At 43.4% G+C, this 18488-nt stretch overlaps 1 protein-coding gene across 11 annotated transcripts in view; it reads right to left on the bottom strand.

The window, feature by feature from the left end:
• Nucleotides 1-17649, bottom strand: part of TNRC18 (trinucleotide repeat containing 18) — a 91624-nt gene extending 73975 nt beyond the window's left edge. For 6 of the 11 annotated variants that reach the window (XM_050966519.1, XM_050966523.1, XM_050966529.1 and 3 more), the window contains exons 1-2: nucleotides 13604-14023; nucleotides 11252-11581 (exon numbers count right to left, since the gene is read on the bottom strand). In XM_050966519.1, the coding sequence (XP_050822476.1) occupies nucleotides 11252-11456 (205 nt within the window). In that variant the 5' untranslated portion in view covers nucleotides 11457-11581; nucleotides 13604-14023. Of the gene's footprint in view, nucleotides 1-11251; nucleotides 11582-13327; nucleotides 13344-13569; nucleotides 14025-17298 lie in introns of those variants that run through there. The other 5 variants (XM_050966520.1, XM_050966527.1, XM_050966521.1 and 2 more) reach the window with 5 other exon arrangements.
• Between the last annotated feature and the right edge of the window lie 839 nt (nucleotides 17650-18488).

Genomic DNA, 18488 nt, shown 5'->3' with positions numbered 1-18488 from the left:
ACTGGTTGTCTACACTAGACATGGCCAAGATTCCACCATCTACCAGCTCTCTACTGTCCCCTTCAAAACATCTGAATAAGGCCAAATACCACATGCCTTACTCACGTGAGGAGTCCCCTCAACTTCATAATTTCATTGGGACTGCTCACACAAGCAAGGTGTATGGTATTTGACCACTAGTTCATGCACAATTCTCCATGCTTTCTACCTCCTCTCATCTCGGTTTCCCTCACTTCCTCCTTTACAGTCTTCCTAAACTCCAACACTTAAAATCGCAGAAGCCAGAATGAACAGAAGCCTCCCATTCTCCCACCAATACTCCCTACATTGCTTTGTCCTCTTCATATAGGTCATCTGCAACTGAAGTGGCTTCCACTACTTCTCCTGTGAGACTAGTCAACAACCTATGGACTTGTCTATATTAGGGATTTCTGTGCCGATATAGGATACAAACTCCAGTGCAAATGCTCTATACAGGTGTAAAGCATGGCCTTACGCTGGTGTGTTTTACCCTGGTCCTGAAACATATAGAGATCTATACCAAGTACTGATATTGTCCCTAATTTAGGCAAACCAGAATAGATCATGACATCTTTAAGATATCTTCCCTGGTATTTGCCCTAAATAATTCTCCTCTTAATCTCAACCCACTTATTCTTTGAACAATTCTAAACGTTCCTCTGTCCTTGGGCCTTTACCCCTCCAAATACTAAAGTTGCAATCCCCACAGATGGGTTTTTTTCAGCTAAGCTATTCAGATTTTAGTCCTCTAATCTTTCCTCCTTAGTCAAACTGTCCGCCCCATGGGATGGAGGTGCACAGAAAGCCACATGCAGTTCTCAATGCTGTCTCACCAGGGTGGTTTCAAGAGGCACTACTCACCTCTCTGGTCTGTATTGGATGCCTCTCTATTTACAGTTCACTAGCATCCCACATCTCTTGCAGCACTACGCCTTTCCACGTCTCTCGCTCCCACCGATTCTGTGTTTGGGATGGTTCTCTCCCTCCCCAGATTGAGTACCATGAGCTTTTGGACAGGTTGAATCTCATATTACTTTCTGCCCATGTGCCATAACACGCCATCCATTTGTAAGCAGAAAGCCCCATTAACAACAATGGCATGACCAGACCCCACAATTCTACCCCCTTTCATTCCCTCCCCAACTCTGTCTTCAGTGGGGTTCACAACACCTTCCAGTGAGCGCCATCAGCTCTCCCTGTCCTCTCAAACCCCACCACCCCATCCTTGTCTCATCACTCTGGGCAGCAGAACCTTTCCTCCTGCTACCAGCACCATCTGCAATTGTATCCCTCCTTCTCTTTGCACCTTGTTTCTACCACCTGGCCTGGCATTCCCAACCATCCCTTTAATGAAATAAACACGCTACACCATTCTGCTTGAAACGTCACCCCATATCAAGGATGCCCAGTAGTTGCCCCCCTAAAAAGTAGCCCTTTGCTTACATCTCCCTGCCGTTAGAAAGATGGCACAACTGGAAATGGCCATGTTTTTACTGGCAAAAAAAAAAATCAAAAAAAGCGCTTTCAAAGTCGCTGATCAAAGGAGATAAAAGTATAAGCAAATATTATGGCTGTGTGCCTTAATTCTTGGTAAATTATGCAAATACATATTCAAATTAAAACACAGCCCATGGGCTCTTGACAAATTGCCAGCACGGCCCCTGACGTTGCAAAGTTCAGCCACCCAGCAACAGATGCTACTTGTGTGGAGAATTGTCATCTACGGGATGTCACTTATACTCCTACCTATAGGCATGAAACGTTTGTCGAAATGATACAAGAGATGGTTTTATTATTCTCAGAACTATATTTAACTGGCCAGGAAAAGGCAGAGAGCTTTCTTGTGCCAGACAAGATGGAGGCAGTTCAGTTATGTGGAGAGATTTAGAGAAGAAAATAAGGTAAAACTAACTTTAACAATGGTGGCCGAGGGGTGGAGAGGGGAGTATACAATGCTTGTACCAACACAAAATGTCATTGTGAGGAGGAGATGAGGAAGATCTGTCCAAAATAATGTTACAGAGAGGGCTCGTCTGATGAAAGTAGGAATTTCCGATCCCACACAAACCCAGAACACACATTAAAAGAAGCAGAAGAATCGCTGCTTTGTGCTACTAATCTCATTATGGAGAAGGCTCTGCTGTAGCAGTGGGATAGTGAAGGGAAACCCCTGAGTGTAACACAGGATTGAAATGATGTGTGGTGTGTATAGCTACTGGAGCATAAAAAGGAGAAAAAAAGTGTTTTGGTATTTCACCAAAACCAAGAAACCGGGGGGGTGGGGGGGGGCCTGATAATACACACACACACAGAGATGTTTATGCACTTGAATAGACTAGAACTTGATTTGTCCTAATATCGTCCATATGATGTATATTGACATAACAGATCTGGATATGAAACAGAGAATACATAATGGTCACATGCACAGTACAGGGAGGGAATGCCATGTGTTATTCCTTTCTAGTTATTACACACACACACACACACACACACACACACACACACACACACACAGTTATTGCCCTGATTGTGACTTGCACTCAGAGTATATCTTCACAAAAAAAAAAAAAAAGGAGTTCTTAATACAGGTTAGCTAACCCAATTTAGCTAATGCAGGTTAAAATAGCAGCAAAGACCTGGCAACTCAGTTAACTTAGGCGAGTTCAACAGCAGACTCCCCTACAGACTGTAACCTGAATTAAAAGCTGAGTTGTCAGGTCTTCACTGCTGTTTTAACCTGACTGGGTGAAGTGGAGTTAAGAACACACTCTTTTTTGTAGTGAAGATATATGCAAAGCAAAGTTAACCTCACCTGCCAAGCATGTCTGTCATTTAAATGATTTTCATAATTAAAATCAATTAAAACCAAATGTATTAAAAGTGCATTCAAAACCTAGGGGAATTCAGCTTAAAGACCAATGATAAGAGGCTGAACAGAACATAGCGGGGAGGAGAAAAGCAGCAGTACGCAGGAGGCAAGACTATTTTTATTCTTGACAGTTATATATTATCTAACATTTAATAACATACCAGGATAAAAAAAGATGGCTAGATATATGGAACTGTGACCATTTTTGAAGGTATCAGGCATAAAGATCTAGAAAGGAGGTCCAAAATCTCCTTAAAATTCTCCCTCAGTCATTTCTCTAACACCACCATATCTCTTGCAGACTTGCCACATCACTCATTTCATTGTACCAGTCCCACAATCTTCAGCCGGTTTGTCAATTTTCCAATTCCCTTAAAATGATTCTTTTGGCCACTACTGATGCTTGTAATAAAAATTGTTCCCAAGGTCACCTATATCTTTTATCAACATTTCAATTCTTGCTACATTAGAACACTAAAATTCTTCAGGTCCCCAGCAATGTCTGTTTAGAATCATCCTTCACCTCCCAGTTTTTTCCTCAATGCACCCCTGATTTAGAGTGATACCAAAATGATCACCTTTTGTTTCCCATAATCATCATCTAAAACAGCAGGAAAGGAAAACAGAAGCATATTGCATATGCAATAGCTGATCATTTGTGACATTAAGGAAAGAGGGCCAAACTTTCACTGCTACACCACTCCTGGAAGCTTGTCTACATTATGGATTTTTTTCACCACTCTTACTCCCCCAGTGCACTTGTGACGTACTAGTGTAAAAAGGTTTCAGAGTAGCAGCTGTGTGTTAGTCTGTATCCACAAAAGGAACAGGAGTACTTGTGGCACCTTAGAGATTAACAAATTTATTTGAGCATCAAATAAATTTGTTAGTCTCTAAGGTGCCACAAGTAGTCCTGTTCTTTTAGTGTAAAAAGGGAGTTTGTATTGATGAAAAATCTGGAGACTGGAGAAAAATCACAAGGGAGTCTTGATAACACAATTGATAGGTGCAGAAAATCTCATGCCCACACAGATCCAGCCACAGCACCAGAGGGTTAGTGTTTATAAAAGGGCAGTTTTGATACACTTAAAAATAAATATTAAATGTGGCACTGAAATCTACACAACAAAAATCTCTCCTAATTCTGCCTCAACAACGGAAAAAAAGAGAAAATGGTGAGGATGAGAATTATGGGCTGGATGATCTTAGGAAGATCTCTGCAAATTTTGCTGCACTGAGCAGTATTCTTGCAATTCTAGACCTGCCTGAATTTCTTTAAAGGGTCCCCCACCCCTATTGGTAAGATGCAGCAATCACTATGCAAACAGATGACAGGCTGCTCTGACAACCCACCTCTTCAGAGCACTATTTTCAGACAAACCGTAGCAGAAAAGATTTTCTCTTTCTCTCCGCTCGTATCTCATTCATCTCAGTGAGGTGTGAACTTTACAATCTAATTGGGACCCCTTAAATGTTAAGTGCAGATATTTGCCCCCCACGCTCCCTGCATCCTACCCTCTTTTATTAAAAAGATACATGCAAAAACTGAGTTAAAGTTTTACAATTAAAATAAAAGCAAAAACGCAAGGGTGCTTACAGTAATATTAACTCAGCAAGCTCACACATCCCCTATATTTTAGGGTATACATTGTATGACAGTGCTAGGTTAAGCCATGCATCTAAGCCAGACACTGGTACAACCAATGTATGGCTGTATTGTTAGACTGAGCTAGCTAACACCTCCTAAAACTGGACAAAAAACACTGCAAATTGTACTTCAGCACCTGCCAAACTAGGCAAGTCAAAATTTGGAGAGTGGAGCACCCAGGCTGTAACTAGACAAGTTTAGCATTTGCTTAAGTACAACTTGTCTTGACTAGAGCTAGGTGTTAGATCCCATTAGCTAGCTAATTCTACCATCACACCTTTAAATGCTAGTCCAGACCAAGCCACGGAAGTGCAGCATGCTATGTTAACGTTGTTGGAGGAACCTTAAATTAATGTCCTTAAATAACCACTATTATAATTATAAACCAACAAGAACATTGCTGCAGTCTTTAGGAAGGAAATGAAATTTAGAATTTCCCTTTTGCAAACAACCGCTCTGCTTACCAAAGTTGTTATACTAGAAAAGCTAAACAACAAGTAAGCTTCATTCCCCATCTTCCCTCCAACAAGTTCCATTCCCCTACCAGCTGAAGTGTTGGAAAGGAATAGGTTTGTTGTGAACTGGAGCAATGAGGGCTAGTCTATAATAGTTTCCCACCCTTCCTCTAGCTATTCAACTCCAGTGGTAGTTGCAATGATGAACGCTCTAATGTCGACAGGGATCAGGAGGTCACCAGCAACGCCTGGAGTTGGTGTGAACAGATTTAGATAACACAGTGACATACATGCTGGTGCCCTTTCTATGCAGATGGTCTAGAACAGGTCAATTTGCCCTGGGATAACTACACATGTGTAGTTTAAAAAGCAAGACTGTTGCACCTACAGGAGGGGTCCCACTAGTGTTCTGTACTGGTGTTTGTTACATCAGCTCAAGTCTCTTTCATGCAGACATGGCTTCACAATGACTGTCACCAGGGTCATTCCCAGAAATGAAGACTAGTGCAGGAACAGAGAAGCCAATTCTTCACATTCTCTGGCTTTGCAAGCTTTGAAGTTATCTCAATTTAAGTTGGTGGAAAAGTTGGTAATGGAGGGAAGGAAGGTCAGGGAATCTCAATCCCTTCCCGTCCTTCTTAGGTACAAAACAGTTATTCTTCTTGCACAGTAATTTACCAATGCATGCTCTAAATATTTCTAAAAAAACCTACTAGGGGACAAAATACATGGCCTAACTACCATATTCACAACTTCCCCTTGGGGTGAATAGACACAGAACTGTCACTGTTCCTCTATCAACCTTCAGCTATTTCTTGTCAACAAGTTGGTAACCCAGACAGTGAGTGTGTGGGGAGGGGAGGAAGAGAGGGGGTGTTCCTACCCTAGACTGCATTGCCAAGAATTTTCCACTTGTGCTGCTACTGCAACAGATCATAGAATATCAGGGTTAGAAGGGACCTCAGGAGGTCATCTAGTCCTACCTCCTGCTCAAAGCAGGACTAATCCCCAATTTTTGCCCCAGATCCCTAAATGGCCCCCTCAAGGATTGAACTCGCAACCCTGGGTTTAGCAGCGAGGGCTGCACATGACTGGTTCAAGCATGAACCCCGTTCAGCGTCCATCTAGTTCATGGTGATCTGGAGCTCTTTTTGCACCTCTCTCCACCACTGCTATTGGGGGGACTGCACTGGTAAGTTTATGTCAAAAATGCCTAGTTTAGACAAGGGAGGGGCATGCAGGGAGAAATACAGCCTCTGGCAGGTCTCTAGTCAGCTAACATTCCTTCTTGTTTTACACTACAAGCCAGCACTCCACAGTACCAGACCCACCAGGTTACCCAGAGGGGAAGTGTGATTTCAAGGACCATTGAACACAATGAAATTTTCCCCATTGAACACAATGAAATTTTCCCAGAACATATCATAATTACAAAAATACCTGTGCTGAACCACTAAGATGATCAGTTGACTTTACAGCACTGGATAACTTTAGAGTTCACATCCCAATCCCAGCTTGCGGCAGGCTGGCGTAGAGGTTACAGGTTATTATTTCTTACCATTTGTCTCGCACTAAACAGTGTGATAGGCAATTTACAGGCAGAGAAGACGACAGGCCAGGTCTGTATTAAGAGCATTTGGCCAGTATGGCTGTAACAGATGCTACGCCAGCAAAGCACTCCTTATGTGGACGCAGCTTATATCAGCAAAACTGCACTTTTGCCAGTATAACTGCAGTTACGTGGGGCTTTTGCTGGCACAGCTATGTCAGATGAGAGGCTTTGGGGTTTTTTTAACCCACGCTCCTAACCAATGAAGCTATGCTGGCAAAAATTATCAATTTTATGCAGGCCCATGTCTCATACTCAGTAAATATGTGCAACAGACTTTCTTGCCAATCGCTGCAATAGTGTATATAGGATCAGTTTCTGATCCATTTTAAAATTCTCACACTTCCTATATCCGGACACAGATACTTAACGTGGAAATATAAAAGCATCTCTTTCCTCAATCTGGGCCTTTTTTCTTTGGCTGGCAAGCTTGCAACTTTTATTTAATATTGAACTTCTCTTGCCATTAAGATTTAAGTCTCTTTTTGTGGATTAAGGAAGCCTTAGTGGAACACACTAGAAAACTGAGTTCCTCAGACCAGAATGTAGCAATATCTACAAAGAGCATTCACCAGATATACAAAATAATAACCCTAACACTGGGGGAAAAGCAGGTTTTTGTTTTGTTTTTCAGGGAGGTTGGTACATTTTGGTATAGTCAGGTGCTGGGCAAGTTTCTCTCAACATGGCCCTGCATCGGCCCGTGCTGTTCAGTCTCAGACTTTTCCTATGCCGAGATTGCCAACTGTAACACACTAACTCTGGGTTTTGTGCTGGAACTAAAATTGCTTTGTGGATTAAGCCAAGACCACTAAACTCATTTCACTTGTGACCTAAGGCAAAAACCAATAATAACCCACCAGATTTTGAATCCAGGTCTCCAGAGACGAAAAGCTAGCGTATTAATGGACTCTGCAATCTGGCATCATTGATGGCAATTACCTTCTCTTTTATTTAAAGGACACCTCCTTTTTCTTGCCAAACTCCTTTGCTGCTGTGGATGAGATCCCATTGCATACCGTCACCTTCCTAACTCTTTTCACGGACATTTAGCAGGACCCTTAGGAAGGCGTCACGCTACCTCCTGGCTGGCATGGACATCCTGTCCTCTGCCACCCAAAAGTCACATGAACGACATGCCTATCTCTAACAAGCCAAAAATCAAAGACATGTAGAACCCCTAAGAACTGCTTGTTGCCAGCCCCAGGCCTGAGATGGCAGAGAAGCCAGATCTACCTTCTCACTGCCCCTAGTAAGTATCCCCTCCCCATAACTGCAACAACCCACACTGTACTGCATCAGACAGTAGACTTCTGTCCTCACTCCCCTCCCAAAAAAAATCTTCAATGGATTAGGATTATTGGCAAATTCGCATGAAAAATGCATACATAAGAGAAGAGACAGCTGCCTGCAACTCTCTGCTGACCAGAGCACAGGGTCCTTCAGCTCCGCATTTTCTAGCGAAGAAAGGCTACGAAAGGCTACACAGCAAAGAATTTTTAAATCAGTGGGCTCAAAGGACTAGATCCGGAAGCATGGTAAATCATGCTATTTTTAAAAGGATGAATTGAGTTTAAGATGACTTGGGGAGGGATTCAGCAGTCACTTTCTTTAGCCCTGCATTATTCATTGACTGGTTTTAAGATGCTCTGTTAAAATGCTACCCCTCCCTCATTCAACACCTTAAAATGACAGCCTAAAAAAAAAAAAAAAGGCTCTAAATAGCAGGAAGCAATCATCATTTAAAATGAAATTGTTAAAGCCGTAAAATATCCCTGTCTACCAACTGCCACGGCATAATGGAAGTTTAAACTGTTAATTGTACATATCTTTTTAATGCAATTTAGCCTGTCTGGGAATTACCACTCCCTACTGTAGCCAACCTGGATGAGAAAGCTTTGTTAATAGTAATACAGGGTAGAGAGTTGGTGAGGGAGTACAGGGAAACCGATTGTGGAAGGCTGATGGGGAAGTTATCTTGGAAGTGGCTTAGATGGCAAATCCGAATTTGAGGAAAAGAGAAGATTAAATTCCTTTAAATAAGGACCAGATCCCCCCACTGGCTTACCAGCCCCGGGGGACGTTCTACCTGAACCCCCTTTCAAAGGACAGTGTTTGCACCTCAGAGCCACAAGATTTATAGACGCTTCTGGGATCAGCCAGAGGAAAGGGGAGTAAACATCAAGCAATTATTTCATGAGATAGCCCAAGCAAGGGGAGCTTCTATTAATACACATTGGAAAGGCAATTGCAATCATCCTCTCTAGCAAAGAGTTACATGTCTGTATGGCTTTTAAAAATAAAAGAAACTGAATACTGGTACACTAGGCTCAACCTGTTTGTCTAGGCAGGTAGATCAATTTTAGAGAGATTACATTTTGCCTTAGCAGGAGGTGCTGGAAAATGAGGTGTTTGCCCATGTGCTTCGTTTTATTGCTCTTCATTTTACACCTCTTGTTTTAGCACCTGGAAAATTGGCACTGCCACCTATTCTAAAACCAATAAATCTTTCCCTCGATTCGGACTGCTTCCTTCTTTGCAGATGTTGGCAATCAGCTTTGTAAATTTCAAAGTCATTCATTCCATGAGGCCGTGGAGAAAAGCAGGTTTATTATTGCAAAACTTGTCCCCTACCAACGCCTAAAGTAAACTCAGAGTCACCTTTCCACACCCAGAAAAAAAGAAATGTAAATTGAAGAAATATTTGAGTGTTGGACTGCAAGCAACCGCCTTTCAGTCCACAAACACAGGCTACACAACACGAAGTAGCTGAAAAAGCAACATTTTAAAATGTGCAGTGAAAGAAAAATAAACAGTTGGCGGGCACGTGTGCAGACCGATTCCCAGCTATATTGACTTATAAGAATTTAAACACACACACAAAACACCCTATTTAAAAGAGGCAGGCACTTGAGAGTAGGTTTTATGTATTAATAAGAAATAGCCCCAAAGCACTTTAGAAATTGCATCCATCAGGCTGGTAAAGGATTGATTCTTTAAAAGAGCGTAAACCGTAAAAACCCCTCCACACCACAGTTTTCGATCTACAGTTTTAAAAAGAAAAAACACTTCCAGCTACTCAGCTTTTTAACAGAGTCACACGCACAACCACAAAAAATGCAGCCTCGGTTAATGTGCAAAAGTTGGACATTCTGCTAGCCCTAGGGATTCACAAAGCGGTGTATGTGTTTGTGTTATTTCTGACTGCCTCCCCTTCCCCCTCTCCCTCCAAGGAGTAAGGGGAGGTCTGGGAGCAGGGAATTTCTGAGAACACTAAAACTTTTCATCTGCCTTGAATCACCCCCAAAGCAACCGACTACCGCTGCAGCTCAAAACCCGGACAATAAATTACTGGAGGAGGGGGAAAGAGAGGAAAGCTCGATCTGACATTCTTATCTTGCATTCCTTGTGTACACACACACACTCACACCCCCCTCCGCCATGCAATCAAATAAATAAGGCTGCTAAAATTAAACAATGTTGGCTTCATATGGTACATTGGGGGTATTTATAGGCGATGCATTCCCGAAGAGCAAGCCTTTCTCCTCTTTTCCTCCCAGGCAGTTTCCTTGCTTTTTAAAATCCAGCTGGTGTCTATATGAAACAATTTACTTTCGAGGTTGTTGAATCTCCCTGCCTCCTCCCCCCAAAAAATCCTGCCTTACTTAACGAGCTTCCCAGGACGCCACGAAGACGCTGGGGAATGAAAGCAGAGAGATCTCAAGCGCTAACACAAACAGACTTTAGCAAAACAAAGCGTGTTCCGACTCTGTAACTGCCCTGCTTAGAAACTGGGGGTGGAAACCCGTCCTGTCTCCCACCCCTGCGGTAGCACCTCTTCTGCCATTCAGCTGAAAAGCACAGGTTTGGTAGTTTTTGGGTTTTTTTTAAACAAGATTCTCAGTCACTGAAATGATCATCTACAAGACAAGAAAACCAACCAGAGAGCGATCTTGTCTTGAAATTAGGATTCAGACTTTTTTTTTTTAATCCTGTTCCCGGCAGGAGATTTAAATCTGATGCTTAAAAAAAAATGTGATGAATTGTTACATGTTGGGGGGGGGGGGTATTTAGACTAGAAACCTGGTAATCCTTTGGTTTAAACAAAAATCCAGACTAGGAAAAAGCGAAGATTTCTCCCTTGTCTCAGTTTTATAAAAAATAGTTTTGGGGGGCAAAGTGTAATCGAGCAAGTTTAAAAAAAATAAAGGGGGGGAAAGGAGTCAGGACTCGAGGAAGGCGGGAGAAATCTTGGGGTTGTTTAAAGTAAAAGGCCACGAGACAAGTTTCAAAGGTTTCAATACAAAATGTTATCAGCCGGGAGAACATTTTAGAAGATCATGGAACGTGTTTCAGGTCAGTTTCTTCGAGGGGGGAGAAAGTAAAAAGCCCCCCCAGACACTGAAATGCCTCCCTAGACTTCCCACCGCACGCGCCAGCCTTCCTCCTCCTCGGGGAAAGGAAACGTTTTGGGGAGAGAAAAATAATGGGATCGGATCTATTTTGTCCCGCGCCAGGGCGAGCTAGAGCCCCCGAACCGGGACCCACCCTTCCCGGGCGCTGCAAGGGGCTGGGGGCTTTTCCTTTCCAGCTCAGACTCGGAGATTTAAATCACACACCGCCAGAGGGGCCGCAAAGCGCCTTACCCGGGTGGGAATGGATGTTGATGCCCGATGCGAGGTATTTTCCAGGTGCCAGAGGGGCCGAGAGCCCCGCAGCCATGTGGCCGGCTGATGGAGCGATGCGCCCGGCTGCGCTGGCGGGTCCGACTCGGTGACTCTCCATGGCCAGCCCGGACAGCAGAGGAGGGGGAAAAGATCGGGGAAGCCCAAAATCTCTGCCATCCATCATCCACTCGCGGACTCCGAGTTGACTTTATCTCCCCCCCTCCCCCCCGTTCAGATGTTTTTTAAAACTAAGGTGTGAAAGCGTCCCATGGCGCGGTGGGGTGCTGGGGTCCTGGCGAGGCGAGCGCCCTGCAGGGGAGAGACAGACACAAACACGGGGCTGGGGCGGGGGGTTTACCGTCCCTCCAGTGAATTCACCCTCACATCCAAACCTCACTCACGCGATTAGTCATTTTGTTTGCAAACGGAGGCTAAATGATTTATACACAGGTCACCCAAAAGTTGGGCTGATTTTTTTCCCCTCCAAACAAACGCTATAAATCATATTTTAAAAAATTCCTCGCCTTGAAGGGGACGAGGAGAGGGCTTAACAGAGAGAGGACCTCCGTGTTGCTTGGGAGAATCCGATTTTTTTGTTGCAATAACAGCAGAGAGAATTCAGTTTAATTAAAAGAACCTTCCTCTCTGCGCCCCCCCCCCCAAAAAAACCAAGGGGATATTCACCCAGCCCCGATAGATCGGGTTAAAATAATTTTTGACAAATAATAAAAGCCTAACTCCGGCATTCCAGACTCTCCTGCCCCACGAATCTGGTTGAAACCAGCCACCGCAGTATATATTCTTCTCCACAATCACCAACTTCAGGTTCCAAAACCGCGAAACCTCCCCTTCCCACAGATTAAAATGTCCCACTATACATTTACCCATTATCTTATCCTGAAAGTATTTAATATTTAACTTTTTAGCCCTTGAGGACTGCAGTAGGTACACGCAGCTGGGGATTTTAAAATGATTATTATTTGGCTTTTAAACTGGTGTTCCTTAATCCACTTAAAATCACACTTTTGTGTGAGAGTGGATTTATTACTGAACACACGATTAAAAAAACAACGATATAATTTTAATTCGGAGATTACCTAGAGATGGGACTGCATCTTGGCACCGTGTTATTAGAAACAGTATTATCCTCAGTTTCATTTTCAGTTACTGGTTTACTAAGGAATAAATACTCTTACATATTTTCTAAACCGCGGCTTGTTTGCCAGTGAAATTAGTCAGTAAAAAAATGCTTAATTCGAGAACCCTCTTTTGCTTCGTAAATACTCATCACCTTTCAGTTCAAATGTTAAGATAGCTAGAATTTACTGAGGGAAAACGGGCGGTGAGGGAAGCAGAATATTTTAAATCTGTCCCCCCACCTCAAAAAAAATATTTATTTTCAATATCATGCAATCATTCCCATATATATATGTTTTAAAGGGTACTCAAGCTGTCTAGTGAGCATTGGTTCCCAGATCAAGTGAAGAAGTCTCATGTATTCCATGTTTTCTCTCGAGAGCAAATACTCAGAATTATCTGAAATAAATTGAAATTATTTCCACCCCTCTTTAACCGACACAGAATTTAAAGAGGGAATCCACTGCCCAGAACACTCAAACGCCATTTAACATGAGTTTTCTTTCCAGCTTTTTTCTTATTTTTAGCCTGGTTTTAGTTACACTTTATTAAGCAGTGGCTCTTCCCTTCCTCTGGTTACCAGATGAAAAATTTACTTATGTTTAAAAAAAAAAAAATACTGGACATCCTTAGCTACATGCTTTCCATTTTAAGCAGGGGGTGTTGCTGCATATTTTTTTTTAAAACACTCCTCTTAATGGTCTATTTTACGGTGGAATGAAATAACATTATGACAAAATGGACAAGTTTAGCTGATCCTTTTGATTCTAGCTTCTTCTTTTTTTTTGGCGGGGGGGGTTAATGTATCTGTTCCAATTTCAAAACCTTACTTTTCCTTCCTCTTAAACGCAGTTAAAATGGCTGCATTCCTGCTTTTAATTAAAAACAGCCCATAACCATAACATGTCTCTCTCTTACCTCCTTTCCAAGCCTGTATCAGCAAAGGAGAAGTTGAGGAGTTGCTCTGGAAACCTTAATTTTAATTTCGATTTGTGTGTGTCGGGGGAGGGGGTGAAGAAAGGAGGGGGGCTTTTAAGTAATGAAATTGGGGTGAAATCAAAGCGAACTAGACTATGGGAAGGGATTTGGAGGATGACGGGGGAGCGGATCCCATAGGAAACCTATTCACCAAAAACGCAAACAAAACCTAGTGAACTTACTGCAACAAATAACAATAAATTCGGAGACTTCTACCTTTCCAGCCCCGAAGAATCCGCCTCTCTCCTCTATGCAACTCTCTTCTTTGGCATTCTTCAGCTCTTTGCCTTTGCTTTTCTCCCGACTCCGAAATTAGATCCAAGCTAGAACAGTACTTTTTGCCCGCCTTGCCTTTTTTTGGTATAAAAATGTCCTTTTAGTCCATAAGTCGGTCTCCCCCTCTCCTCCACCCTGAAAGAAAAAGGAGCACAGGCACCGAGCTCTCTGCTTTCCTTTAAAATCCAGCTTTCCTGCTCCAGAGGTCTCTGCTTTTTAATAAAATCCAGGTAGCGCTGGTTTAGAGAATTCAGAATCTCCATATACAGCCCGCGATTGGAAAAGGTACATTACACAAACCCCCTTTCAAGTTCCTCTCGCTCGATCTTAAAAAAAAAAAAAAAAAAAAAAAAAAAAAAAACCTCTTTAGCAATGAAACAAGCATTGTTCCTCCCGTCCCACCCCCCTCCAAGCTGGCCAGCCAAAATTTCATAGTAAGTCTCCCATTGGCTGCTCGCACTGCCACTCACCCTCATGTAAACACTTTGGCCCTCAGCCATTCCTATAAAACCAATTACGGACCAAGGACTCGACCGGTTTCTAGGCTCCCCTAACAGGGCTGAATGATCAAAACTGGTGGTGAGAATTTTTGGAGGCCGTTTCAAGGCTGCCCTCCCCTTCCCCCAGTCTGGGCTGACTGATCAAAATAGAAGGTGATTGTAGCTGGAGCTCGGCTCTTTTCATTTCGCTCTATTTCGTGAAAATGCTGCATTTAGCGAAAGTCCCCTATTTTCAGGGATCGGGGGCCGGGGTTCTGATTGAAAAATAAGCTTGCAGCATCCCGGGCAAATAATGCAGGATGGGATGGGGGGGGAGTTTGTTCTTCCCCCCGCCCTTCTTTCTGCAGTTGCTAGCTGGGGTTTTACTCAGATCTACTGGGAAATATTTCCCAGCTTGTTTCTTTTTTTTTTTAAACACCTCCTTTATCATTTCAAACAGAGCTTTAATGGATTCCCAGAGAGAGCGTTGTTCTTAACGGGACTGGGAGGAGGGGGGACAGAGCCGGAGTTTGGGGCTGTTTGCTGCAGGGATCAGCGGGGGTGGGTGGCTACTGGGTTGGGGGAGAAACGACCGAATCCTTCACTAGACCGTAATCGAAGGCAGCTACTCTTTAATATTTTCGAGAGGCCGGTGAGTGTGTGTATAACCTTTTCAACAGAGGTTCCTATAGAAACGTAGGTAATAAGAACCAACTGCAGCCTGGCTGGTTAAAATAATCCCAGAATAAATGCACGTTAGAGGAGAGTCAATAGTCCCTTTACAATGCTCCTTTGAAGGCAAACAACCCCCCCAACAAAAAAAAATCCGAGGTGAAAACACAATTAAAGAGCAATGATCTGTGGTCAAAAATCCCAACTGACATTTCATTTCATTTGCATTTCACTGCAGGGCTCCTACGAGACCCTTCTCCCTCCCCGTTTTAATAAACAGTCTGGCTCTGTTTTTTCCACCTCGTGGTGACCCTCCCCATGCGAAATCTGCTTAGGGGGGAGAAACCCGGCGCTGCAGAGACGTGCTCCGCTAGCTGCAGCGGGCAGACGAGAGATTAACCAAACGACTCTGCATTTGAGATTACAATGCCTCTTTCAGCACAATCCGTTTGCACACTGCCTTGGTGTGTTGTTGTTTTCCCCGCCTGGGAAGATGAACATACCTTGTTTTAGGGAGACACACACACACACACACGGCCCCGTGTAAACGGAGACCCTGTCTCAAAATTCAGCCACCTTCCTCTCGAAAAAGCGTGTAAACTATTTTTAACAGCAAGCGAGACCTGCCTCCTTTTAACCTTCAGATGCGATCTGGAAGACCCTGATACTGGAATGGTTAACCATTGCTGCGCGTTAGGGAGAGACATTGCAAACAGCTTTGGTTTGTTACCCCGGTTTTGGATTCACTGCTCCACGGTTTCATTTTATTTTATTTATTTTATTTTTTAAAGCCTTAGATTTAACAGTTTAGGCATTTAAATCAGTCGAACCACCTCTTCTCCTCTAACCAAGAAGTCCTGAAATTCCTCAAGCAGTTAGAAACTCTCCCTCCCCCCACAACTTGGGTATTTAAAGGGGGAGGGGAAATCGAATTTAATTCCAGTATAAATTAAAAAAAAAAAAGTCGAGTCCTGTAGGATAGTTTCAAGTTGCCCATAGTCAAACCGTAGCGAGCAGGTTTCTAGGCTGCCCTCTTTTGGAAGCAGAAGAGCAGGGAAGAGAGGCGAGGAAAGGAAGGGGGGGAACCCAAACCTAAAACAGTCATGAGCCAAGAGGAAAGAAAGCAATTCTGTATGTTAAAGCAAAGAAGATCTCATCCAAATATCACCCCGGCGCCTTCTGAAACCCCAGTGAAAGGACGGCAATTTCACCAGGACTCATCAACAGTGGATTGATCCCAAATTAGCCAAAGGATCAACAAGAAGAAACAGGGGGGAGGGGAGGCCGGGCGAGCAGAGAGAGCGGCCTGGTGGGAGGGGGAAGAGGAGGCGATTGCAAAGAAAATTAATGCAAGTCCGTGGCTTATGGCTGCCTGAACAGAATGCGGAGAGATTTTGAATGATCATTGGAGCAGCAATGAGTGACAGCTTCCCTCTGAGTTTACGCCTTATTTTCTTTTAAATAGCGCTTTATTCCTCGAAAAGCTTGCAAATTCTCAATGCAATTTAAACAAACAAAAAAAAATCCACCGCTAATAAATACCCTAACGATCAAGGCAGGAGCCATCCAAACCATCCTCTTTGGACTTCTCAACTCCGGGATTCGGAATGTTTCGTTTTTTGTTCTCCTTTAGCAGACCAAAGGGGGGGGGGGATGGCTTAATCGCTTTGATGTGGCTTTAAACGCATATTGTATAAATGTTTAATGTTTTCACACCCGGATCCGACAAGACGCTGTAATTGTGACGGTGGGGTATGTATGCAATAAATCATTTAGTTGCTAATAAAAAATTCTGCCTATTTGTCCTTAGGTTGCCAATGGCGCTTGCATTTTTCAAGTGTGTTTCTCATCAGTGGGGAAGGGAATCTGCATTTCATTAAAGCTGCGATTTCTCTGTTGATCAATCTTTCTCTCTCCCCGCTTTGTCAGCCACCCAAACCCCCCAAAAGCTTTAAGCGAGAAAAAGGTACTAGGCCAACTCTCAACGCAAGAAGAGCCTTGGAGCTATTTTTAATAGCATTATATGTAAGCAAATAGTTACCCGGACAAGGCTTTCGAGATGTTGTTATGGAGGGAAAAATGCAAAGCAAATCCCATAACGCGGGCTGCTTTCCGCTGTGAACAATACTAGGTGGGTTATTTTTCCTTCCCCCCTCGGAAAAAAAACAATTAAATAGGAACTAGTTTTCCATCGCCAACTGCAACCTTATCCTGTAGCAAATATTTAATTGCCTTGATCTTTGCCACTGCTAGTGAAATCGTGGATTTCTCCCTCCCCCCTTTGGTGCAGCCGGGCTGATAGATACCAGCTGGGTGGGAGCCATCTTGTAGGCTGGGTGGAGAACCAGGGGAGAAAACACCATTCTGTAAAAGCCTGTTAGCCTCCTCTCTGAAACTTTTCTCCCCCACCTCCCCAATATATGAGAGCCCGTGGGCAATCAGCCGCCTGCCGGGTTAGTATTTAATCCCTTTAAATAAAGTTACCTTTGCGGAAAGCTGCGGGGCTCGGCTAGGGGAGAAGATTCCAAACCCTTTCCTAAAGAGCGCTGTTTTAAACCCGTGCTTTTCCGAGTAACCCTTTGCTTTCCTCTACCGTGCTGTGTGGCTGTGACTGGTTTTCCTGCCTAAATATTTAAACCCCAGAAATCCATGATTCGAATCAGGCGGAGAGAGGGAGCCATTTCCTCTGCGGCTTCCCCTCCACTTTCGGTTTCTTTCAACCCAGAAAAATAAGGTCTGGGTTTCTCTTACTTTCAGATCTATACAACCTACTAAACCCAAGATTTCCCCTCTTCTCCCATCTCCCTTCGGTTTTGAGTTGTGCTAGTCAACTTTTTTTTTTTTTTCTAAACTGAGTGTACAGAAACTCAACGGAGCTTATCTGATCCATTTCTTTTCACGTAGCAGCCGTCATGGGCTCCTTTCTCTGCCAAAGGCACCTATGCCCTTCAAACCAGCCGACCTGCTCCGTATTTGTAGTTGCAAAATACACTGAACTGAATTAAAGCGCATTAAGGGATCCTCCCTCCCCCTTCATTGTTCTAGGCAGCGTTAATTAGATTACTTTCTTTTGTTTTGCTATTGTTTGTTCTGTCCCGTTGAAATCTTGGGTTGCTTTTTGAGGCACTGTACAATAAACACACCATTATTCCCAGCTGGGCTGACAAAATACTTTTTCTTATCAAAGGACACTCCAACCTTGAAGCAGCCTTTACGCTGTTTTCCCACAAAAGCTAAACCCGTTTGCCTTCAGGGGCACCTCCTTTGTCTTCGTTTCCCTCTCCAGATCCTGGGATATGATACTGATCTCTAGCTGCCTCTTTGGGGCTATTTTAATCAGCTTTTATGAAAGAATTCCTGGCAGAAACCTAATCGCTTAGCCCAGTTGTAAATACAAATTAGAAAGACCAGCGTTCGTTTGAATACTGTCCTTTGTAGTTTATCTATAGGTAGGAGGGAGTTCGTGTATCTTGTGTGTATATTTAACTACACTTCTATTCACACTCACCTTAGAACACAGTAGTGGTTGGGATCAGGTGGAAAAGAATCCCTCCCCAAGCTTTTTCTAAACTGGAGTTTATTTACTGCGCTCAAACCAGTGGGACACCAGCAATGTGCCAGCCTGGATCTTCAGAAACTTTTCTTTTTGATAGTTTTAGAACTATTTACTCCTT

This window comes from Gopherus flavomarginatus, chromosome 9, assembly GCF_025201925.1.
Source record: "Gopherus flavomarginatus isolate rGopFla2 chromosome 9, rGopFla2.mat.asm, whole genome shotgun sequence".
Classification (NCBI taxonomy): Eukaryota; Metazoa; Chordata; order Testudines; family Testudinidae; genus Gopherus; species Gopherus flavomarginatus.
Note: the sequence above shows the minus strand (reverse complement) of the source record. Positions and strands in the feature narration are given on the sequence as shown.